Source organism: Hyperoodon ampullatus (assembly GCF_949752795.1).
Source record: "Hyperoodon ampullatus genome assembly, chromosome: 2".
NCBI lineage: Eukaryota > Metazoa > Chordata > Mammalia > Artiodactyla > Ziphiidae > Hyperoodon > Hyperoodon ampullatus.
Genome location: NC_136915.1, coordinates 20,335,773 through 20,362,842, shown reverse-complemented (window position 1 = coordinate 20,362,842; position 27,070 = coordinate 20,335,773). Strand labels below are relative to the sequence as shown.

At 36.9% G+C, this 27,070-nt stretch overlaps 1 protein-coding gene across 1 annotated transcript in view; it reads right to left on the bottom strand.

Annotated features, from left to right (window-relative positions):
- CLIC4 (chloride intracellular channel 4) overlaps positions 1-27,070 on the bottom strand; it is a gene marked incomplete at both ends in the record, with an annotated part of 82,310 nt that overhangs the window by 2,936 nt on the left and 52,304 nt on the right. The window contains 2 exons of the mRNA XM_079698302.1: positions 12,438-12,544; positions 19,902-20,027. Of these exons, the coding sequence (XP_079554428.1) occupies positions 12,438-12,544; positions 19,902-20,027 (233 nt within the window). The remainder of the gene's footprint in view (positions 1-12,437; positions 12,545-19,901; positions 20,028-27,070) is intronic.

Sequence of the window (27,070 nt, the reverse complement as noted above, 5' to 3'; positions counted from 1 at the left end):
AAATTGGTGCAGCCACTGTGGAGAACAGTATGGAGGTTCCTCAAAAGATTAAAAACAGAACTACCATGTAATCCAGCAATATCAATTCTGGATATTTATCCAATATGGAAACAACCTAAGTGCCCACTGATAAATGAATGTATAAAGAAAATGTGGTATATATATATACACACACACACACACATACATCACATACATACGATGGAATATTATTAAGCTACAAAAAAGAATGAAATCTTACCATTTGCAACAACACAGATGAAACTTGAGGGCATTATGCTAAGTAAAGTCAGTCAAACAGAGAAAGACAAATACCATATGATCTCACTTATATGTAGACTCGTAAAAGACAAACAAACAAGCTCATAGATATAGAGAACAGATTTGTGGTTGCCACAGGCAGCGGGTGGGCAAAATGGATGGAGTGAAAATGATGTAATGTATAGCATGGCGACTACAGTTAATAATACTGTACTGCATATTTGAAAGTTGCTAAGAGTTGTAAATCTTAAAAGTTCTCATCACAAGAAAAAAATTTTGTATCTACATGTGGTGACTGATGTTAACTAGATTTATTGTGGTCATCATTTCACATAGTATACAAATATCAAACCATGTAGTGCATCTGAAACTAATATATGTCAATGATACCTCAATAAAAATTTTTTTTCAATTTTTTTAAATGGAGATGTAGGTTATAGGGTATGTGTGTGTTCAGGTTTAGTAGAAACTGATCAGTTTTCCAAGTTCAGCACAGCAAGCAGCAATGTATGGATGTTCCAGTTACTTCACATCTTCAACAACATTTGGTATTGTTGGTCTCTTTAATTTTAACCATTCTTGGGTATGACAAATTCGGTTTAACATATTTTCATATTTATTGACTCTTTGGATATCCTCTTTTTGTAAAGTGCTGTTTGCTCATTTTTCTCTTGGACTGTCTGTTGTACTGACTTGCAGTCTTTTTTTTTTTTTTTTTTTTTGCGGTACGCGGTCCTCTCACTGTTGTGGCCTCTCCCGTTGCGGAGCACAGGCTCCGGATGTGCAGGCGCAGCGGCCATGGCTCACGGGCCCAGCCGCTCCGCGGCATGTGGGATCTTCCCGGATCGGGGCAAGAACCCATGTCCCCTGCATCGGCAGGCGGACTCTCAACCACTGTGCCACCAGGGAAGCCCTGCAGTCTTTTTATATATGCAGATGCAAATCCTTTGTGGTTATATGTATTATGCATACCTTCCCCCTTTTCACTTGCTTAATGGTGACTTTTGATGAACATAAGTTACTAAACCTAATGTAGTCCAATTTATTTTTTTTCTTTTATGATCAGTACTTTGTGTTCAGCTTAAGAAACCTTACCTACTCCCAAATTATGAAGCTATTCTCCATTATCTTCTAGAAGATATATTATTTACCATTCATATTTATATCTACAATCCACTTAGAACTGATTGTGTATGGTGTGAGATAGGGATATTTTCTTGATTCTATATTCTGTTCCACTGTTCTATTTGCCTACCCTTCTGTTAATACCACACTGTTTTAACTATTGTACCTTTATAACAAGTCTTGATATCAGGTAGTGGAAGTTTTCAAACACATCTTTCTTCAAGATCATCTTGGCTCCTTACATTTCCCTAATAAACTGTACAATTAGCATGTTAATTTACACACACACACACACACACACACACACACGCATGTGCTGTTGGACTTTTGAATAATCTATAGATTCAACACAACCCCAACTTGCAAACTGGCATCTTTATAATTTTGAGTCTCCCAATCTATGAATATCATTTATTTCTTTTAAAATTTTCTTTTTATTTTATGAAATTGAAAGAAATTTCCATTTCTTTTGTTTTCTATGTAGAGGCCTTGCCCATTTTTGTTAAATTTATTTCTAAATATTTGACATTTTTTATTGTATAAATATTTTAATCACATTTTCTATTGTTTCTTGCTAACATGTACAAATACAATTGATCTTTATAATAGCCTCATATGCAACCACCCTGCTAATTCACTTTTTTTATTCTTATGGTTTATCAGTAGATTATTTTAGATTTTCTACATGTACAATTATATTAAGAATAACGACAAATTTATCCCTTCTTTTATAAGTCTCATACCTTTCATTACTTTTTCTTGTCTATTATACTGGCCAAGACCTCCACTACAATGCTAAATAGAAGTGCTGACAGTAAGCATCCTTCTTCAGTTCTCAATTTCAAGAGGAAATCTTTCACTACTCCCCTATTATGATGCTTGCTGTAACTTTTCTGTAGATTCTCTGTCAGATTAAGGAAATTCCTTGCTATATCTTTTTCACAAATTTTTTAAAAATAAACATCTTAATCATAAGTATTAAATTTTATCAAGCACTTTTTCTGCATCAATTGAAATGATCACATAATTTTTCTTTTATTCTATTATTGTGATAATTCGAATAGATTTTTGAATGTCCAAACAATCTTCCATTCCTGAATTAAACTCAACTTGGTTATGTGCATTACCTTTTTTCATATTGCTGGATTTGGCATATTTTGTTTTAGACTTTTACATCTATGTTTCAGAGAGACTGGCCTGAAAGTTACTTTCTTTTGATGTTTTTGTGTGGTTTGACCTCAAAAAGCAAGTTGGAAAGTATTTCCTCTTTTCTGTTTCCTGGAAGAGTATATGCAAGACTGATGTTACATCTTTCCCAAATGCTTAGAAGAGTCCATCAGTGAAGCCATCTCTGTGAAATGGTTTTTAATTATAGATATAAGATGATTCACATCTTGAATCCGTTCTTGCAATAATTTTCTTACATTGTACTTTCTGTAAATTGATGCAATAGTGTTTCAAATTTATAAGCATAGGGCTTCCCTGGTGACACAGTGGTTAAGAATCCGCCTGCCAATGCAGGGGACACGGGTTCGATCCCTGGTCCGGGAAGATCCCACATGCCGCCGAGCAACTAAGCCTGTGCGCCACAACTACTGAGCCTGGGCTCTAGAGCCCGCAAGCCACAACTACTGAGCCCACGTGCCTAGAGCCCGTGCTCCACAACAAGAGAAGCCACCTCAATGAGAAGTCCACACACTGCAATGAAGAGTGACCCCTGCTCACCACAACTAAAGAAAGCCCAGGCGCAGCAACAAAGACCTAACGCAGCCAAATATAAAAATAAATTTTAAAAAACAAATTTATAAACATTGTCATAATATCCTCCAAAAATCATTTAAATGCAAGATCTGTAGTAATCCCCCTTTATTCCTAATATTGGTTATTGCTGCCTTCTCTCACTTTTCTTAATTTTTCTTGTCAAGGATTTATCCATTTTGTTATTAGACTTTTCAAAGAACTAACTTATAGCTTTCCAAATCCTGTCACATTTGTTTTCTATTTCATAAAATTCTACTCTTTTAGTATCTCATTCCTTCTACCTTCTTGATTTGCTGATCTAACTAAACCCCTGAGGTGGATACTTTAAGGTTACCAATCTTTAGCTCTTCTTTTTGCCATTCATTCATTCATTCATTTGGCTGCACCAGGTCTTTGTTGCAGCAGGCAGGATCTTTAGTTGCGGCACACAGAATCTTTTAGCTGCGGCATGTAGGATCTAATTCCCTGACCAGGAATCGAACCCAGGCCCCCTGCATTGGGAGCATGGAGTCTTAACCACTGGACTGCCAGGGAAGTCCCTTCTTTTTTCTAATATATGCATTTAGAGCTATAAATTTTCCTCTAAACACAGCTTTAGTGGTAGCATATAAATTTAGACATGCTATATTTTCATCATGTTATTCTTCAACCTATGGGTTATTGAGAAATGCACTGCTTAATTTTCAAACATGTAGAAATTTTCCAGCTGTACTTTTGTTACTGATATCTAGCTTTTCTTTGTGGTCAGGGAAAATATTCTATATGATTTCAATTTCCATTTTTTGGAAAATTTTTCAGATTTGCTTTATGGCTCAGCTTTACAGTCAATTTTGTGTTCCATGTGCATTTGAAAAACAAGGGTATATTCTGCAGTTGTGGGGCACAGTGAGATCAAATTTACATATCAATGAGATAAAATTTGTTCATTGTATTATTCAATTCTTCTGTATTCTCACTGAATATTTCTTTTTGGCAGATTCTAACAGTTACTAAGGGAGTAAGTTAAAATCTCCCACCGAGATTGTGGATTAGTTTATTTCTCTTTTAGCTCTGTCAATCTGGTTTATATATTTTGAGGGTAGTTATTTGGTTACACAAATTTAGAATTATTTTATTTTCCTGGTAGGTTAATCTTTTTAAATCAGTCTGAAACATGTTTCATTATCTCTTGCAATGATTCTTTCCTCAAAGTCTACTTTGTGCAATGTCAGCATAGTTTTGCCAACTTTCTTTTGGTTAGTATTTACACCATTTTACATTCAACTTTCCTGGGTCAGTCAGCCTATCTGTCTATTTATCTATTGGTGTGTATTTCAAATGTAGGAGGGAGGGAGGGAGAGAGAGAGAATTCCTTCTTGTACATAAGCAACACATTTTTAATGCAGTTAGCAAACTCTGTTTTCTACTTGGAGTATTTGAATCATTTACATTTAACATAATGACTACAAACTTTGGTTTAGAACTGCCATCATACATTTGTTTTCTATTTGCCTTCCTGTTCTGTGTTCTCTTCTTCTTTCTTGCCTTCTTTTGGATTAAGTTTTTTTTTAATTATTATTCATTTCCCCCTCTACTGTGTATCATACATTTTTTCATATAATTTTTGAATTTTATTTATTTTTTATACAGCAGGTTCTTATTAGTCATCAATTTTATACACATCAGTGTATACATGTCAATTCCAATCGCCCAGTTCATCACACCACCATCCCCACACCCCCGCAGCTTTCCCCCCTTGGTGTCTATACATTTGTTCTCTACATCTGTGTCTCAATTTCTGTCCTGCAAACCAATTCATCTGTACCTTTTTTCTAGGTTCCACATACATGCATTAATATACGTTATTTGTTTTTCTCTTTCTGACTTACTTCACTGTATGACAGTCTCTAGATCCATCCACTTCTCAACAAATGACCCAATTTCGTTCCTTTTTATGGTTGAGTAATATTCTATTTTATATACGTACCACATCTTCTTTATCCACTCATCTGTCGAGGGGCATTTAGGTTGCTTCCATGACCTGGCTATTGTAAATAGTGCTGCAATGAACATTGGGGTGCATGTGTCTTTTTGAATTGTGGTTTTCTCTGGGTATATGCCCAGTAGTGGGATTGTTGGATCATAGTATCACACATTCCTTTGCTACATTCCTTTGCTAGACTTTGTTTCCTTGACTTACTAAAGCTTAATTATAACTTTTACCACTTCCAGGATAATGCAAGGACCTTAGAACACTCTAACTGTATTTAATTTCCCTCCTGTCTCATACGCTACTATTGTTTTGTGTATTAATTTGACTTTTTTTCTTTTTTGGACTGCGTTGGGTCTTCATTGCTGTGCACAGACTTTCTCTAGTTGCGGCGAGCGGGGGCTACTCTTTGTTGCAGTGCGCAGGCTTCTCATTGTGGTGGTTTCTCTTGTTGAGGAGCACGGGCTCTAGGCGTGCGGGCTTCAGCAGTTGCAGCACATGGGCCCTACACAGGCTCAGTACTTGCGGCTTGTGGGCCCTAGAGTGCAGGCTCAGTAGTTGTGGCACATGGGCTTAGTTGCTCTGAGCCATGTGATATCTTCCCAGACCAGGGATTGAACCCATGTCCCCTGCACTGGCAGGTAGATTCTTAACCACTGCACCACCAGGGAAGTCCCTTGACATATATTTTAAATCCCAGAAGACACTACTGTTCTATACAGACAGTATTCATTTATATTTTATAATATATTTATACTACTCTTTGCTTTCCCTTCCCTCCTGCATCTCTGGGTGTTCATCTGAAATCATTTTCCTTCTGCCTGAAAAACTACTTTTAGTATTTTGTTTAGTGTGAGTCTGCTGAGATGAATGTTCAGTTTTTGTTTATTTGAAAATGTCTATTTTGCTTTTACCATTTAAAATTCATAAATAAAAAACTAATATATTAATCATTACATTCTTATAGTAATATTCAGTTGAAAAACTTGGTGAACATATGTTAAGAGAACTGATTCTCAGAGCAGCCATGGGACATAGGATGGGTAGATATTATCCTATCTTATAGGTACTGAAATAAAGAAGAGACTTTGCCTTTTCTCAAAATCAAAGAAAGGAGGTCTGACATCTTGGAATTTTACTTGTTACGACTACCTGAAATTATAAATTGAACTGTGAATTTTAGAGGCTCACAGAAGAGGCAGTAAGAAAAAGCTGACTGGTCAGCAAGTATATGGATCCAGCACTGTAAATATAAATGTCACATCTTGAGGCAAAAATAAAATATTTGGATGTGTTTGCTTTCACTTTTGGAGGGTATTTCACGGCTTACAGAATTCTAATTCGTTTTCTTTTAACTCTTGAAGATCTCATAACACTGTCTTCTGGATTCACTGTTTCTGTTAAGAATCAGTGCTCAGTCTTATTGCTTTTACCTTGAAGAGCTTTCTTTCTCTCTGCCACTTTTAAGATTCCATCTCTGGTATTCAGCAATTTGACTATGATGTATACAGGTATAGTTTTATTTGTCCTGCTTGGGTTTTGTAATGCTTGACTCCATGGCTTGTTATCTCTCATCAGTTTGGAAAATTCTTGGCAATTATCTAGCTATAGCTTCAACTCCATTTTCTCCTCTTATTCTGGGATTCCAGTTATACACGTGTCAAACTTTTTTTTATTGTGCCCCACGTCTTACACTCTTTTCTGCGGTTTGTTTTTTTGTTGGTTTTGTCTTTTTAACTCTCTGTGCTTCCATTAGCTATTTCCTTCTGTCCTATCTTCATGTTCACTAATACTTTCTCATCATTGTCTACTCTGTTAAAAATTCATCTATTGCGTTCATAATTTCAGATATTATATTTTTAAATTCTAGAACTTCCATTTGATTCTTTTTTATAATGTCCAGTTCTTTGCTGCAATTTTCACCTTGTTCTTTTACTTTTGAATACATATGTTATTTTAAAGTATCTGATAACTGAATACCTTGTAGTTTTCAAATGGTTTCATAAAATGTATTAGTTGTATTCAGTCCTTGATATGGGTACTTTCTATTACTATTAGATTTTTAAAGCTGGTAAATTTTTAAGCTCAGGGCTGGTTTATATTAAAATGATAATCTACTAAGTCATGAACTTCTTTCTTCATATTCTTGTTAAAATTAATGCATCATTCTTGCTCCCCAACCGTACTATATGTTCTTTGAAGGTAAAGTCTGTGTCTTGTGCTTCTTCTTCTGCATATCCCCTTAAATTCATGGCACTTTACCTCAGCATATGGTGGACACTTGGTCAATGTCTGGACCAGACTGAGAAAGGCCAATAGTTAAGTATAAGAGTTTTGAGTTTCATAAATGTATGAAGTTCAAGAAGCAATTAGGTGAAAATGTAGAATAGACACTTTTAAAGTCAAATGATTGAAGATATTTACACTTGAATTTTATATCTTCATGGGAAGCTGAGAATAAGGTAGGTACTACATATTGCTATAGAGCACGTAGCCATTTAAAAAATGTAAAAAAGAACTGGTAATATTTTTTACCTAGGTAAATATCAAACAAATTGGAATGTGTTATGTCAAGTTATAGACAACAAGATTAAGATCAAAGAACTACCTGTTTTATTAAAAGAAAGTTGCTCTAGCCATAGCCAGGATCAAGCTAGTTTATTTCTTAGAGAGAATAGTTGAGAAACAGGCCAATAGAACCCAGTAAAATAAAGTTGAGGAGTTAGGGGAGCTTAACTGCAACTGGGGAAGTGATAGGGAATCAAGCCACTTAAAGATAAAAGATCAAAAATACAAAGACAATAAATATAGCCTTTTATTAATTTACATACAAGCTGTTAATAATGCACGCATTATTAACAAGAAAATGCAATGTGAGAAACAGCTATGTGAGTAAGGAGTCCAGGGCATGATGGAAAATTTTCACGGTTGCACTTAAAAAGAAAAAAAGGAGACAGTAGAATCTCAGGACTGTAAAAGAACAAACTTTTAAAGATTCAATATGCTTCCTGTCAAAAGCAGTGAATACAAAATAAATACATATTAGATATAAGGACTTGTTCTTTGATCAGATTACAATGAACAGGATCATGACCTATGAGGAAGACAATACTGAATTCAAACACTGAAATAATGTCTCAAACGGTACTTGAGTGGTATAACAAGTGCAAGCAAGTTTATGATCTCTGATCTACTCTAAATTAATCCTTTTCCTGAATTAACTCTCAAAAGTATCCAATAGAGAAATAAAATATCCTAAATTTCCAAGGTTTATAACATACAATGCTTATGATCCTAGCTGTAAGGCATGGACTAAAATTCAGAAGCTAGCAGAACATTACAATTACTGCTCTATAATTTTGGACGTAGCAAAGTACCTGCAACGAAGTTGAACTGCTGTACTCGACCACAGTGTTAGTGATTTTTCATAGTTAAGAATGTCAGAGTAAAGGGTATATTAATGAAAACAAAGAATGCTGAATTAGTTTGATACAATTTTTATGTATCAAACTCAGGAATGGACAACAAAACAAAGAAAAACGAGGTAACAATAAAGTTTTAAAGACAAACCATCACAAAGGAATGTGAAATTGGTTAAGATAAAGAAAATGTCAAGATTAACCACTAGAAGGCAGTAGCAGTCCGTCAAAAAGTAGCTCCTTTTTTTTTTTTTTTTAGCTCGTCTTTTGTAATTAAAAAGTAGCACTACTATTCTCTAATACCGCTACTATAGTAATGCCGTATCTCTAAGGAGGTATTTCAAAAGTTCTCAAAAAAATTACTAAGTACCACAGAGGCCATACAATCAGTTTTTAAATTAACTGTGAAAATCAAAATATTATCACATACTCTCTCTCTCATACACAGACACACACAAACACACCAGGGTCAGAAGTGTAGGGAAACGAATACTTTCACATTAGTGGGAATAAAAACTATTATAGTCTTTGGAGAACAAAACCTTTTGACCTATTTGAAATCTAGCACAAGGACATTTCACTGGCAGCACAGTTTGTCATAATAAAAAACTTGAGGCAATCTAAATGTCTATCAGTAAGGAAATAGTTAACTAAAAATCCATATTATGGAATATTAAGCAGCATTTCTAAAAAATGAGGTAGATCTACATTTTGATATGAAAGTATTTCTACCATATAGTACATGATAAAGATAACTGAAGAATGTATATATATATATATATATATACACATAAATACACATTTAAGTACAATGTGTGCATAGAAAAAAAGAAGGATACATACTAACTGCTGGGGAAGAGTTTATATGATGTGACTAAGAAGGGGCACTGAAATTTTATTAATTTCTGAACTATTTTAACTTCTTCAATAAGCATGCGTTATTCTACTACTTGTATAATTTGAATGAGTAAAAGCGCAAGGCAAAAAGCATTAAATGTAACAAGACAGTTACTGTTGTAGAAAAACAATGTAATTTACAATGAAGAAAAAAATTATGAGCACTTACATGGACAAAACTATATTTTAAAGCTACTGCTAGTTTTAATAAAAGGGTAATCTTACACAAGCAATTTTTAAATGCCAGGTAACACATCAGTGGAAAACAGGGAGAGGTAATAAGTATTTAAACATGATTAAATACCCAACGCAGCTTCATTGCTACAATGATGAACAACCATCCTCTGATTCCACACACTTTTCCGGAGAGAGATGGATGGAGAGAGGGAGGCAAGTAGAGAGGGAGAATAAATCTTGAATAAAAAGGAACTAATCAGAATCTAAAGATTCCTTGCCTCCATTTAAAAATGGGAATTGGGACATTATGAAATATGCCTCGGAGGCGATAATGGCAGATTTCATCACTGCTAAATTCACTGATCTCTTAAGAATATTATAAACATCAACAGACTAATAAATTACCTATTAGTTACATTTGGGAGCTTAATAAGTTATATAAATGAATGAAATCACAGAACTGAAAAAAACTTAAGAGATCTGGGACAGGTCGTAACGAACCCATCCCATAAAAGGAATTACCCATTAATTTCTCTTTTAATGCTTCAAAAAAAACCACAAACTGTTACTCCCAATCACCTCAGACATGTTACCGAAAGAATTATATGTTTTATCTATCTATCTATCTATCTATCTATCTATCTATCTATCTATGTTTCCTTTTATTTTATTCTTTAAATCATATTTGCTTACTTTGTACCCCAATATAAGCATTGGCCCTTCTCTTTCACTTTCACTAGCCCAGTTGCTATAGCATCTAGGCATCTAATCCCTTACTTAGATAGAATTAGCTCTTAAAAAGTCTTAAAATTGTCCAAACACATTGGATTTTGTAAAACATTTAATAGGTTTTTAAAACTAATCAAAGGCTTGCCTACTCTGATCTCTGATTTACCATGTAAAATGACAAATCCATCTTCATGTAAGTTGTTTATTGTTTGGGGGAATTAGGAGGTGGATGACTAAGGCTTATTTAAGGCATTTAATTGCACTAAACAGACAGATAAGAGATCTGTAACAAATATACATAAGGGAGATCCTTAAGCTCCAAAGTGATTCGGAATACTGTTTTCTAAAGTCTCATGGCAGTGACAGGCCACTGTGGGGGGAAGTTGCTTGGTAACTGGAATTCTTATTTACCAATAGGTAATTTAATGTAAAAAGCCTTCTAAGTTCTGTACCGTGTAATCCATTATGTTGTTTGTTCTTATTGGTTACAGCATTCTAAGGACAGTAAGTGTAGGTGGCTGCTTAAGACAGTAACAAATTGATAGGAAAAAAATAGAATACAAAGTTATACTTAAATGAGTCACTTTCTCCCCTATTCTCTACCCCCATACCATCCCTCAAAGCAATTGGTTTTGCTGGGTTTTTTTAAGCAAACACATTTTATTTCCCTCTCCTCCCCACCAAGTGTCAAAATAAATTCAACCACCCTCTAGTTTCCAAAAGCCACACAGAGAAATAAAAACATTATGACTTTAACTAAGAGAGTTCAAAGAACTATGCAGCAAGAGCATCTGGGTGTAAAAAGAACAGTCACCTGCAGGAAGGAGGGTAGGACAGAAGAGACACGGTCTGTGGATCGGAGGGGCTCCAGTATAACTGTTTACCGAGTATATAAAATTCTCAGACAGAAACAGTAGTCAGGAAGAAAAGCCAATTACCAAGGAAAATTGCTCCCAAACTAAGGCAGCTACTGAAACACATTTAATAAGCCAGGCCTGAGCACTAAGGTTTTCCCTTTTTTCCCTTTGCTATAGAAAAAATAAAAGCCTGAATGGCTTGGAAATCTACCCACTGATCTTTAAAAGATGTTTATTCTTGCTTAACCAGCACTGATATTTTTTCCCCTTTGGTATTCTGGCTCATTTGCTGCCATAAACTCTACCCAAAGAAACCCACCCAAGCTACCAAAGAGTCTAAAATTATGATGGATTATAGTGTCTTCAGGACTTGGCTCTTTGGTTATTATTGTTACTTTTAATTAAACACTAATGCTCTCTCTATATAGTTTTCCCCGGAAAGAACAATGCTTAACACCCTAAAGAGAAGAAAAGGGGAAATGACTGAATGGTGTCATTAAGACAAGGTTCATTAAATGGGACCTCTTTCTAAGAGGCTTCCCTTTACTATATGTAATTTTGGTAAATGAAATAATAAGATAGTGTCTTTTAATAAATAAAAGAAGGAAGTTGCATCTGTACTACCTAAACAATTCTCACCATGAAAATATGACTTGAAACTAAAATCTTAATTTTAGGATATGGAGAAACTTGGAAGGCTGGTGAGTCCAAATCTCTCTTAGAGCAACTCCAAAAACTGCTCTTAAGGGTAATTAGCACAAAAATCCACCCAGGCTGACTTCAGGTTGCTGGCACGGATAATAAACAAAGATTTGGAAACACTTTAAATTGCACTGTATCCACCTATTCCAACCTCCTCAACCACCCAGGCCACTGTTCCTGAGGCCGTAGTTTTCTGTATAGCTCCCTTAGTGGTAACTTCTCAGAAGAATATGAGAACAAATTTATTCAATAAACATTTTATCACACATCTACTTTATGCTAGGCACGGTCCCACTAGCAAGAAACAGAGAAAAAAGCAATTGAAGGACTTACCCTGGTTTATCCTCAAATCTCTGATCAACTCTGAAAGCCAGTTTTTGATACTTATGGGAATGTCTGGCCTCCAAAGTAATCATTTATAATCACTGTCATAATAGGGATTTTTGGTCTTTGTTCCTGTTTTTGTTTTGTTTTGGGGTATTTTTGCGGGGAGGGGGTAATGGTTCTACAGTCCTAATTCAATCATTTGGGTTTTTTTACCTTCATTAGCCTCTGGCCTTGAATTCTTGATATATGCAGAGAATTTGGCAAAGATGTCCATTCCAGCGGTATTTGATTCTGGGTGTTTTGGTGAAAGCTTTAAGTACCTAAATGAAAAATGTAATAACGGATTATAGATCCTCCAAAGATACATTAGCATAAATTCTCTCAATCAAACCATTGTGCTAGCAGTTACTAGACATCTTTTAACAGTTATTACTCTAAGAAATGCCATCATCTGTTTTCCATGATATTTTTAAGATGTGTTTTTTCCTTAGGAAACAAAGTTCTACACAGTGTTTTTGTTCACATATTAATATTCTTGGCAACCAAAGCTCATCCACACTCCACCTCCATTTTATAAATTAGAATGCTGGGGAAACAGTCTACTTGTTCAGAGACTTGTGCCAAGCCCATGGGCGTCTTAGAACTCTAGAGCAGAGCTGTCCAAGAGAACGTTCTGTGATGATGGAAATATTATATATTTGAATTGTCCAAGATGGTAGCCATTAGTGACTTGTGGTTATCTGAATACGAATTTAAATTAATCATAATAAAGTTAAAATTCATTTCCTCAGTTACACTAGCCACATTTCAACTGTAGAGCTTTCTCAAATAGGAATGCCAAACAGACAGATCTTTGGTATGCCACACAATGAGCCAGCCATGTATAGCAGTACCACAGAACCCTGACAGTAGGAAAAGTCTAAGCTGCCCAAGCTTAGATTAAGGACAAAAACAGCAGGAGGCCGATCATTCACTTTCCTACACTCAGGATTTTCCAAAACCTCCCATATATTAAATATTGTAAGGGTGACAATGAGCAACAGAAAAATAAGACATCAGGAATTTTGTTAACAAGTGCTCTGTTGTGTTGTTACAAAGTCTTTCTACTTTGAGAAAAGACATTCATGACACAACAGCTTTTTTAAAAAAACACACACAAATGTGTATTTCATATACTTAAATTTTCAAACACACATACCCAATGTTTATTTCTTCCTCAAATTGGAAAATACATGTGAAAAAGCCCAATTCTTTACTTCTCCCTTCAGCAGAGCTTGTATCAGCTCCAGGGAGTCAGGACTAGAGAAGTTCAGACTCTTGAGCACCATTTTAGGGAAGACTGATCAGCTTCAAAGCCCTGCAAAATGGGCTGGGGGCCAGTAAGACTACGGAAAAAATCTTACATTGAACTAGTTTAGATTTATTTATATATTTTAAGATGCTGTCTTACTACTTTTCTTTAAATTAAAAATGAAAATGAGGTATTTTTAGAAAAAAAATTGTTCAGTTGTAAGCTGTAGTTTCAGGTTAGTTTTTATATTCGTATCTTTTACGTTTACCATTTTAAATTCAAGAAAAGATATATCTTCTAAATTAGACATAGTACTATATTGGTAAGGAAAATATAAAATATCTATTGAATACCAACATGCTCAAGTTATTTTTGTTTAATATCTATTTTTAAGCTTAAAGAGTTCTTCATAATTAGAAATGAAATTAATTACATAACAAGCTTTTCAGTGAATGATTACAGTAAATAAATTTCACCTGTGTGTGTATGTATGTGTATATTATATATATGTGTACATGTGTATATATATATAATATGTAGTTTTTTTTCCTGCTAACTATAGGAAACTTTACCTTCTCTCTCTTTTTATTTTCCCTGCCTGAGCTGAAACAGTTAATTCCAGCTTCAACATTCCTGGATTTCCCTTGACTATGAAAACAACCAGCCTCTAATTTAAATGTTTCCACTGCTTATAATACAGTACCTTCACTGACTCATTCCAAACAAAAAATAGTGCAAGGAACAAAATATATTGAAGTGCCTCTTCAATATATCTATGACTTCCTCTAGCCAAGTTTCCAAATTTACTCTTCTTTTCCCCAACCAATATTTATCAGTACCAACTTTTTCTAATGAAGTAAACTTCATAATTCTCATAATAACTTATAGAAAGGTAGGCTTGAATTACAGATTATTTATATATTCATTATTCATGCATATATTCATTTATTCTAATTATTAAGTATCTACTATGTGTCAGGAATTGTACTAAGTACTGGGGTTGTAATGATCAACACATAGAAGCATGCTTACTAGAGATCTGTTTTAATGAACAGGTAAAAATTAAAGACTTGCAATCAGCATATCCTTTATTCATATGGAAACAGAGCTGTTACAGTTCTTAAGAAAAACAGTGTTCTCTAAAGCAGGTTAAACATGCCCTATTCTCCTCCTCCAAGACAATTAAATTTGTACTATTAATTTAATGCATACAATACTATAGTTACAAGAGACCACTCACCGCAATTTCTCATTTTGCCTAAAAGGAAATTATATTCCAGAAAGCTTACATACTTGGCCCCAAAATCACTGGACTAGTTAAAAGTGTTGTCAAACTGAAACTCACATCTCCTGTCCCCAGGTCCAATGTTGTTTTGTTTTTGTTTTATTAAAGATCAAATTCTAAAAGATAAATCAAATGCTAAACTGGTAGGTCCAAAATCAGCTATCAGGGGCTTCCCTGGTGGCGCAGTGGTTGAGAGTCCGCCTGCTGATGCAGGGGACACGGGTTCGTGCCCTGGTCCAGGAAGATCCCACATGCCACGGAGCGGCTGGGCCCGTGAGCCATGGCTGCTGAGCCTGCGCGTCCAGAGCCTGTGCTCCGCAATGGGAGAGGCCACAACAGAGAGAGGCCCACGTAACGCAAAAAAAAAAAAAAAAAAAAAAATCAGCTGTCAACTTCTTTTTGCATTCCCCCCAAACACTGGATTTTAATAATTTATTATTAGTAGTTTTAGCAAACTGCTTGATAAAGCAATACTTTTCAATTATTATGAGCATTCACTTAAATATTTAACAAAAGGAAGGCAAATAATTAGTAAAAGTCTACGTGTCAACAACAGAATAGACATGCGCATCCAGGGTATTTAGACTTTCAGATCAGTCCTTTATCACATCCTGTATTACATCACTGACTATTATTAATGGAAGACTAGCTAAGAATACTTTCATCCTTTAAGAAAGATCTCAAACATTTTCTCCTTTCTTGTGTTAATGTAAGAATAAAGTGTGGTTATACAGTCTATTAAATTATCCCTGTAAACTCAAGTTTCGTTATATTTCTCTTTACAAAAAAAAAAGGCAGGCTTCCCTGGTGGCACAGTGGCTAAGAGTCCGCCTGCCGATGCAGGGGACACGGGTTCGTGCCCCGGTCCGGGAAGATACCACATGCTGCGGAGCGGCTGGGCCCATGAGCCATGGCCGCTGAGCCTGCGCGTCCGGAGCCTGTGCTCCGCAACGGGAGAGGCCACAACAGTGAGAGGCCCGCGTACCGCAAAAAAAAAAAAGGCTTAACAACAATTTATAGAACTCCTCTCCAAAATTATCTAGCTTCCTCTATCCTTCTATCCTTTTATCAGTAAGTTAGCCAAGTATACAAGCCTGCTTCAGTTAAAAACCCAAATTTCAAAGTTTTTTTGAAAGCTTTTTTTGGGCAAAGTAGTCCCTTCTTTCAAGCAAGGGGAACTGAAAAAAATATGCCCAGAAGAGAAGAAAGATAGTTTCTTCTTTAAAACCTATAGTTACCTAGACCAGCAAAAGTTCCTTGATTTTATCTTTTCATTAGTCTCTAAATTCTAAACAACTCTAGAATAGATAGTCGCCTGTATTTGTATTTGTCATGATTAAATCAGAAATGCTCACATAAAAACCCCTCTGTTCTCAGTATCATCAAATGCCAAAAACATGTTATGAGAAATGCTAGATTCTAGTCCACCAGCTTGTACAACTCTTCTGCCTTTTGTCCTCATCCTATCTGGAAACAAGAAGGCTTACAATCAGTGTGGGTAGGGGCAGCTAAGGACCTGAAGACCTCTTTATCCTACAGAGAAAAGGCAGACAGCCCCTGGCTGCCCTAGAACAGAAGAAAGGAAGAAGAATGTATGGGGTGGTCCCAGAAACACTTCCTCCTCTCATCCTCTAGAAGCAATTCTGCATGACAGAGAATATGCTGTTTGATCCGCATTTCACATTATGTGTTACAGAGCCCACTAAGGGCAAGGTACTCCCAATCCAAACATGCTGTTCCAATGCATATAAATAAAAACTCATCAGAAGTTAAACCTCACCTACTTTTTAAAAAGGATTCATTAAATTAAGTTTGAAAACCACCTTCACTCCCACTTGGTCATCACAGTAAAACAAACTACCTTTGCTTTCTATCTTACCCCTCCTCTAAACTTGAGCTAGCCTTCAATTTTGTACTCACTAAAGCACAGTTCCAATTAAAGACTCACATTTTACCTTTTATAAAAGTCAAACATAGGTTTTTGTTTTTACTTGGCTTTGAAAGTAAGTATGCCAGCTCTGCTACCATGAACTGTGAAATCTTGGACAAATTATTTGGATTACTCATCTTCAATTTTTTCATAAAGTCTTCGGGAGGATTAATTGAGATAATCCACAAAATAATCCACAATGCACAGTGCATGGCACATAATTAGCACTTGAATGTTAGTTAATAATAGCAGAGGCAGGGCCTCCCTGGTGGCGCAGTGGTTGAGAGTCCGCCTGCCGATGCAAGGGACATGGGTTCGTGCCCCAGTCTGGGAAGATCCCACATGCCGCGGAGCGGCTGAGCCCGTGAGCCATGGCCGCTGAGCCTGCGCGTTCGGAGCCTGTGCTCCGCAACGGGAGAGGCCACAACAGCGAGAGGCCCGCGTATCGCAAAAAAACAAATAAATAAATAATAGCAGAGGCATTAGTAACATCAAAAATACTCCCTTCTATATAAAGTAAAATTTTAAACTTTATTTAGAAACTCTCTTCAGAATATAAACTTCAACATAAAAACAAGGAAAATTAACCATAGAGAGAATTTAGTGGATTATGAACCCTTTATAACAGAAAGATCTCCAAGTTTTAAATTAAATTATTTAAACCAAAAGAAAAGATCATTTCTGGTTAGAGTATCTCTATGAATATGCCCAAATGAAATGAAGCTAAATTTTCTATATATGAAAAGCAAAATGAGGGAATCCCCTGGCGGTCCAGTGGTTAGGACTTTGTGCTCTCAATGTCAAGGGCCCGGGTTCAGTCCCTGGCTGGGAAACTAAGATCCCACAAGCCACATGGCGCAGCCAAAAAAAAAAGAAAACAAAAAAAAGCAATGTGAAAATGTTTATTTTCAAGGTCCAATTCAAAAAGCTATGGTGTCTTACAGAGTACTGGATGCCAAAAAAATTGAATATTTTGATATTAGTTCTACTATTTCTGTTCATATTTATTCCCTCTGAGAAAAATAAGAAAGAATAATGAAAATTATTTTTGTTGCTGTTATTGCTGCTATTGTTGAAGAAGAAGGCTAGAAGAGAATATGAGAAAATGCCCATTTTACTGAAATGGTATATAATGTTATCAGCATACTGATTTCAAAAATGTAAATATCCTTGGAAGGATTTACACAACAAACATTTTAGACAATGCTTTAAAACAACATACAGCTTCCTTCACAGAGAATGAATGTCATTCAAACTGTTTCTCTATTTATAACTTAATGTTGATACAATGATCTACAGTTATGAGAGGAAGATCACTTCCATTAGTGTCTGAGGATAAGATGGCAAATATGGAGCCTTCCTCAGAGCTGACAGACGTTAAGAATAAAAGGGTAAAATATACATACATACACAAAAAGAGTAAAAGAGATCCAGTAGGTTCTATGATGTAAAACAATATCTGAAAAGTTATTTCTACTAAGTTGAATGCATGTGCATAATAGTTCCTTACTTATGTGTATACAGCTTCAATTTATATTTTTACAAGGATCCCAGTTTCAATTTATCAGTATTCTAACTATATACATGGCCTGGAGGAAAAGACAAATATAGTTTTATTAATGTTGGTCTAGAGAAACTTTACTAGGGATGGAAGGAAGGTTAGGACTCCTGGACAGTAGAGATAAAAAAGTTTTGAGGCTTACATATGGGTGAGTCACTTCACTGTACAGCAGAAACTAGCACAACATTGTGAAGCAACTACACCCAAAAAAATAAAAATTAAAAAAAAAAGAAGTTTGAGGGTCTTAGAAAGACAGGAAGGAAGGCAGAGAATAAGCTTTAGAATACATGATTAAGAAAATGAATTTTAAGCTTAGTATAAGATTGCTAAACAGAGGGCAATTCTGTTCACAATTGAAGATGGGCTAGTTGTAGACAGAGGCGTCATTATTCATATGTCTCCTGGCAGCCTTCCTGCCTACCATCCCCAACCCTGCATGCTATGCTCCAGCCACAGCTTTAGGTCCCCCAAAGAAACACTATTTATTCAAAATTATTTTTCTGCTTGGAATGTCTGTCATCCCTTCATTCACCTGCTAAAGGCCACATTTTTTTTTCAATTAAAGCTCAGTTCAAGCGTTATCTCTTTCTATAAAGCCTTTTCTGATTCTACTCACTCTCCCACAGCACCACTATCTCTTCATACATATTTGACTGCACATCTTGAGAGCAGGAACTATCTTATTAACTATTATATCCATAGGGCTTTGTTGCCCAGTAACCGTTTGCAGGATAAACTAATGAATGAAGGAATGAATACTGATTAACTATTATTTTAGAACTCTCTGACCCATTAATCCCAACTCAGGGAAATTTATCTGTATATATGGGGGGTGAAAGACAACTAACAAGAAAAGGTTTGGGCCAGAAGAAACATTCCAGTTTTCAGGATAATGAAACTGGAAAAGCCTAAAAGAAACCAGTGATGCTTTGAACCTATGCCAAGATTACATTATGATGAATAGTTGCAATTTAGGTAACTGTCATTACAGTACATCTATTCCTCAACTACACCTCACAATGTAGTAAATAGTTGAGTACTTTAAAATCATTAACCATGTGGGCTAATATGCAAGACTGGGGGATCCAGAATACCTCAAAGAAATACATAAATAAAAATGGAATCCCAGGGACAAAATCTAAAAAGTTAATTAATTCCCTTGGGTGGTAGCTTCAGAAAGTTACCTTTAAAATGGCCTGATAGGAAATCTCCCAGCAACCTGTACCACACTCCTGCTTAGATATTCTGGCTGGGTTCAGTTTGAACCTGTCTTTCCCCATCTTTTCTTCTCCCTAAACTTCTCTCTCATTTTGGGACCTCAAATAACCAGTCTTTCCTGACCTATCTCATGTGTCCCAAACCTACTTTCACCAGGTACTCCATAGCTTAATCAGATTCCTACCTTTCTTAGTGTGGCTTACTGGCCTAGCTGGCAGCCAATTCTGACATTTGTGTAGCATTATAATGTATGAAGAGAAGTGCTAGTCATTCCAACTTAATGCTGTGACAATTTAACTCAAGTACAATCAGGAGAAATGTCTCTAACGGCCAGATAAGACAAACTTTAAAGAGATGGCAATATTTCCATGCACATTTTCTTCAGTACTCACTTGGGGGGGCATAAGACTTCTTCAAGAAATTCTTCAATCTTATTTACATCCGTTTTGACCTCATTGTTGAAAGTTATAAATGGTGGGTGGGTCCCCGGAGCCAAGTTCTGCAGGTCTGCAGGCTTCCTGTTAGGCAAAATAGTGGTCAAAATCAGGTCATTTTTTACTCTAACTGAGAAGCAACAATACTTTACATTCTCAGAGTGATTCTAAATTTTAAAATATATAAAAATGAATAAGAAATAGTATTTTTTCCACTAAGTATAACAGCCACAGTAGTACTCTAGTAAGAAGCAAACATCCACAAAGCACATTATTTAGGATAAAAAAATTAAAAGTCTTTGATTTTAACCAAAGACAAAGTTCTTCATTCTCATTCCAAATGTAACTGAGGTACTTATTAGAAATGGAGGTAGAATTAGGGGAAGAAGACTTGGGAAAGTCAGTCTCTAGTCTCAACTCTGGCACCAGCTCACTGTGTAAAGACGGGCAAACTATAACTTCTCTACTTCTCTAGGCCTTCCTTTTCTTTTCTTTTCTTTTTTTTTTTGTGGTACGCGGGCTTCTCACTGCTGTGGCCTCTCCCGTTGCGGAGCACAGGCTCCGGATGCGCAGGCGCAGCGGCCATGGCTCACGGGCCCAACCGCTCCGCGGCATGTGGGATCTTCCCAGACCGGGGCACGAGCCTGCGTCCCCTGCATCGGCAGGCGGACTCGCAACCACTGCGCCACCAGGGAAGCCCTCTTTTCTTTTTTTTAATAAGGAAGAAGAGCAGCTGATTCCTACAGTCCTTTTCATAAGATTTCAAATTCAAATGCTACTTCTCCATTTTCCTATAAGTCCAGACTTAACAATGAAAAAGATTATGAGATTTGACTATCTAATATCAAAATTACTTCAATATATAAAAAATAGCACAAAGGTAAAAAGCAACATAGAATGGAAAAAAATAGTATAGTAAATAAGAAGGATTTTGTCCAAATTCATCAAAAATTCAAGTAGGCATGGGTGAAAATAAATTGATAAGCAACAGATAAGTGAACACATGGAAAAATGTCCAAGAACCCAATCATCAAAGAAATTCAAAATTAAATAATGAAGACATTTTTCTCCTATGAATTAGGAGAAACTGAAAATACACAGAACACTGATTAAAATGGTGAAACTGGTATGCTACCCTATTAAAAAGCAAAATGGCTCACCTAAGCCTACCAATGAATCCTAGAGTCAATACCATGACAGATATTGTGTGCATCCTAATGATAAAATATGAGGCAGACATCACCACCTATGAAATATTCTTACCAAATAAGCCAAACCTGACTCTAAAATTAAGTCTCCTTGGGCAGCTGTCTCTAAAATTGTGATCTAGGGGACCCTTTCATCAGATGGTCCATGAGGTCAAAACCATTCGCATAATACTGACCTCATTTACCCTTTTCACTCTCATTCTCTCATGTCTGTATAATGGAGTTTTCCATAGGCTACTTGGTGTGTGTCATCACAAGGTAATATATACAGAAGCAGACATGAGAATCTGTCTTCTGTTAAGGCAGACATTAGATAAGTACAAAAATATAAAACAATGCCACTCTTCTCACTAATTTTGTTTTGGAAAATACAGATATTTTTAATTCTTAAAAAATTTTGTGATAACAATGAGTTCATGATTGTTTTACTTAAATGAATTAGTAAATATTTTAAATTTCTCAGTTTTAATTTCTAATATGGTAAAATCAATAATAACTGAAAGCTCTTTGAGGTCCTCAATAATTTAAGAGTATAAAGGGGTCCTGGGACCAAAAAGTTCATTTACAGGAAACACAAGGAGTTACAGAACAAAGTTAAATGATACCACAAGGAAGCAATCAGCCAAATCCAGAATTTGGGGCAATCTACAGTTCAACTACTTAGATTTCTACCAGTCAATGGCATGGGGACAAAAAGCCACAAATGGGAGTTTGAAGGGATTGTTGTGGATTAAGAAAAATTTAAGAGACATAACAACCAAATATGAGTAGAATTTGTTTGAATCCTAATTTGAACAAACCAGCCAAAGATAAGATATTCTGGAGACAACTGGGGAAACTGGATTGTATACTGGGAACTAGATGTTATAATGGCATTGTGGTTAGTTAAGGACCTGTCATTATTGTTTGGAGATGTACACTGAAATGAGTAGAGGTGAAATGACAGGATTCCTGGGATGTGCTTTAAAATATTTCAGGGGGAAAAAAAAAAGAAAAGAAGAAAAAGAAGCAAAAGGGGACAAAGCAACTGGGAGCAAAATCTTAACCAAATTGAAGTTATGGGGAAGTTTATTCTTTCTGTGTATATGTCTGAATACTTTCATAATTAAAAAGATGAACTTAAAAAACTTAAATTAAAAAAAATATTATAATATATTGCTTCAAAGAACTTTTCCCCCTACTATAGACCTTCCTTCCTTCCATCCTTACCACAAATGCATGGAATTTGAATAAATAAAGGATATCTTTAAGTGTATCATGAAGGTGAAATACTTTGTCATTAAAAAGAATTTTTAAAATAGAGTGTACCCTAAAATCTATATTCAGCTCAGCTTTTCAATTATGATCTTATTCATATCAATTCTCTCCCTTTCTCCCTTTCTTTCCCTCCCATTGCCCTGCACACACACACCCTTGTCTCTCTCTCAATTTAGGTTTGGAAAGTGCCTCATCTATTACTACGTTAGAATCAAATATATAAAGACTTATTAATTATCCAATTAGTCCAAATGTTCTAATTCAGAGCCTCCCTCTACTCAAGTTCTAGAGCCTATCTCCTTCCCAAGCCAAAGAAAAATAAGACTATCTATCAACTGCTACAAAAACCTAAGCTCCGAAAGGGAACTTTTTAAAGTCAAAATCTGATTTGTTTTTCAACTCTTGATTCTTTTACTGAGCATTCCTTGGTTGGACAAGGTAAAGTTGAGCACAAAATGATTGGAATACATGAAACTTGAGTAAGTCTTCCAGATGCACATTTATTTAAATAGTGAGGTATGCCTATAAGGTTTCAGTAACTTTTATAAGTACTCAGCTCCAAGTCAGAACTAATCCTGTTCTGTTTTTCATTTCACTGTTTTTCTCTCCCCACCTCTGGCCATACTATGTGGCTTGCAGGATCTTAGCTCCCTGACCAGGGACTGAACCTGGGCCCTCGGCAAGGAAAGTGCGCAGTTCTAACCACTGGACTGCCAGGGAATTCCGCATTTCACTGGTTTCTTTTTGTTATTCCTTCTTACTCATCATCTTAACCACCTGTTCTTTGATCACTAAAGGGTCCAGCATGTCCAAGACCACAGTCATCTCTAATCTTCAAGTCACCCACTCATGTTCTCACTCAGACTCACATTTGTTCCCACTTATAATTTACTTCCTACTCAACTCAGGAAGACCTGATACATAATCAAGAGTCTAGAAATCCTAACAGCTTAGGGTTTATATATTTATTTTCAAATCCTAACACTTTAAAGTTTAAAAAGGTAGCACAAACGTAAGCAAGAACAACAGCATCTCAACACAGCAAGTAGGGCTAATAAAACTCTATAAAGTACACAAGAGAAAGAGAATACACACATTTCCCATCAATGCCAGTGACGGATATGAATGTTCTTTAATCTCATCATACACAAACTGTGATCACCTGGAAGACACTTTTCTCATTCCAAAGTTATAAAATATATCCACCATCATTTTTATGACTAACAAACAGTCCATTAATGCCTAAATATAAGGTAATAATGTTCTCATGAACAGGGTGGATGTAGGTAAGGGAAAAGAAAGAAATCAATGCTTTAAAATAACCCATAAGGGAGGGCAGCAAAATAAATAGCAGCTATTACTTCTATAATAAATTATGACAGCTTTCAAGATCTCAAAACAAAAATATTTATTAGAGGAGGGATAAAGTTAGCATGGTAGAGAAGAAAGAAGCAAAGACCGAATAAAAAAGGACCTGGTTAAAGTCCCAAATTGAACAGTTCTGCCATTCACCAGTTATGTGACTACGTAAATCACAACCTCTTTGGATCTAGATTTCCTCATTTGTACTATGGATATAAGACTGGCTCTGCCTGTAAAGATCAAATCAAATAATGGGTGTGACAGTGAACTAAACTTTATACAAGTGATGAAATTGGCAGTTTTAAACTCTATTTGAGTCTGATGGTTCAAAACTGGTTATCTAGCATTAACTGGTAATAAGAAATCTGATTAATATAGAGGTGTGTACGTAAAGCGAAACCAGGCATATGTTTACCAATTTTCCTTAATATTAATGACTAGCGAATAGTCCTTCTTGTTTCTGCTAAAAGGCTATAAAGATTTTTTTTTAAAGATGATAAAACTATTTTCAGGATTAACTGTTGAGATAAAGCACGATCATGTTAGGTCCTTACTCCAAGTGAAAGTAGATTTGAGAAGAAACTTTAATGCCCCTAACAGATCAGTACACGTCAAATAAATGGACAAGTTGTACGCATTGAAGTGACTCACTTAGAAGTTGTTATCAAGTCAGCAACCAGATAGAATCTAAGATTCTTCAACTTCAAGTCCTCACTGGCACTCTAAGGTCTCAGGTGTTTCAACTGACCCACAAAGGCTCATTTTTACAGATGCTTCGCAGAAACTTAACATTTCAAGAACTGCAGTGTGAGAAAAATAAAATTGAATAAGCAATGGCTAAAATTTTAAGGGCATCTTTGGTTTTTTTCATAAAAGGTCTTCAATAAATATTCCAGAATTCATTCAAATTCATTCAAATGTTTCCGTTAAGTGATATCTAGGAAAAGCAAAATGCATAGAATTCATGCCTTGAGATGAGACCGTGAATATTCTCCAATATTTTGGCGGCTTTTTATTTTCACCATTACTTACCAGAGTAAGTTTGTTTCTAGATGAAGAAAAGGAAATATATAAAGAGAAAAAACTAGGGGGGGACCTTCAAGATGGCAGAGGAGTGAGATGTGGAGATCACCTTCCTCCCCACAAATACATCAAAAATACTTCTACAAGTGGAACAACTCCTAAAGAACACCTACTGAATGCTGGCAGAAGACCTCAGACTCTCCAAAAGGCAAGAAAATACCCACATACCTGGGTAGGGCAAAAAAAAGAGAAAAAACAGAGACAAAAGACTAGGGATGGGACCTGCACCTCTGGGACGGAGCTGTGAAGGAGGAAAACTCTCCACACACTAGGAAGCCCCTTCACTGGTGGAAACAAGGGGTAGGCAGCGGGGGAAGCTTTGAAGCCACGGAGGAGAGCACAGCAACAGGGGTGCAGAGGGCAAAGTGGAGAAATTCCTGCACAGAGGATCGGTGCCAACCAGCTCTCACCAGCCTGAGAGGCTTGTCTGCTCACCGCCGGGGCGGGCGGGGGCTGGGAGCTAAGGCTCGGGCTTCGGAGGTTGGATCCCAGGAAGAGGACTGGGGTTGGCTGCGTGAACACAGCCTGAAGGGGGCTAGTGTGCCACAGCTAGCCGGGAAGGAGTCTGGGAAAAAGTCTGGACCTGCCGAAGAGGCAAGAGACCTTTGTTTCAGGGTGCGCAAGGGGAAGGGATTCCTTTCCCGTGTGCCCACAGTAGGCAGAGCACCGCCTAAGTGAGCTCCAGAGACAGGCGCGAGCCATGGCTATCAGCTCGGACCCCAGAGACGGGCATGAAATGCTAAGGCTGCTGCCACTGCCACCAAGAATCCTGTGTGCAAGCACAGGTCACTATCCACACCACAGCCCCCAGAGCCTGTGCAGCACACCACTGCCAGGGTACCGTGATCCAGGCACAACTTCCCTGGGAGAACACACGGTGCCTCAGGCTGTTGCAACAGCACGCCAGCCTCTGCCGCCACAGGTTCGCCCTGCATTCCACTTATGACTACCATACCCCTCCCTCTCCCTGGCATGAGTGAACCAGAGCCCCCTAATCAGCCGCTGCTTTAACCCTCTCCTGTCTGGGCAGGGAACAGATGCCTGAGGGCAACCTACATGCAGAGGCGGGGCCAAAACCAAAGCTGAACCCCAGGAGCTGGGCAAACAAAGAGGAGAAAGGGAAATTTCTCCGTGCAGCCTCAGGAGCCACGGATTAAATCCCCACAGTCAACTTGAGGTACCCTGCATCTGTGGAATACCTGCATGGACAACGAATTGTCCCAAAATTGAGGTGGTGAACTTTAGGAGCAACTGTAGACTTGGGGTTTGCTGTCTGTGACTGATTTGTTTCTGATATTTATGTTTATCTTAGTTTAGTTTTTAGCACTTGTTATCATTGGTGTATTTGTTTACTGGTTTGGCCGCTCTCTTCTTTTTTTTTTAATTATTATTTTTTTATGTTAATAATTTATTTTTCTTTCTTTTTTTCTCCCTTTTCTTCTGAGCTGTGTGGCTGACAGAGTCTTGGTGCTCCAGCCTGGTGTGGGGCCTGAGCCTCTGAGGTGTGAGAGCCAACTTCAGGAAACTGGACCAACAGAAACCTCCTGGCCCCATGTAATATCAATCGGCGAGAGCTCTCCCAGAGATCTCCATCTCAATGCTAAGACCCAGCTCCACCCAATGACCAGCAAGCTCCAGTGCTGGATGCCCCATGTCAAACAACTAGTAAGACAGGAATACAACCCCACCCATTAGCAGAGAGGCTGCCTAAAATCATACTAAGTTAACAGACACCTCAAAACACACCACCAGACGCAGCCCTGCCCACCAGAAAGACAAGATCTAGCCCCACCCACCAGAACACAGGCACCAGTCCCCTCCACCAGGAAGCCTACACAACCCACTGAAACAACCTCACCCACTGGGGGCAGACACCAAAAACAACGGGAACTATGAACCTGCAGCCTGCAAAAAGGAGACCCCAAACAGAGTAAATTAAACAAAATGAGAAGACAGAGAAATATGCAGCAGATAAAGGAGCAAGGTAAAAACCCACCAGACCAAACAAATGAAGAGGAAATAGGCAGTCTACCTGAAAAAGAATTCAGAGTAATGATAGTAAAGATGATCCAAAATCTTGGAAATAGAATGGAGAAAATATAAGAAATGTTTAACAAGGACCTAGAAGAACTAAAGAGCAAACAAACAATGATGAACAACACAATAAATGAAATCAAAATATCTCTAGAAGGAATCAATAGCAGAATAACTGAGGCA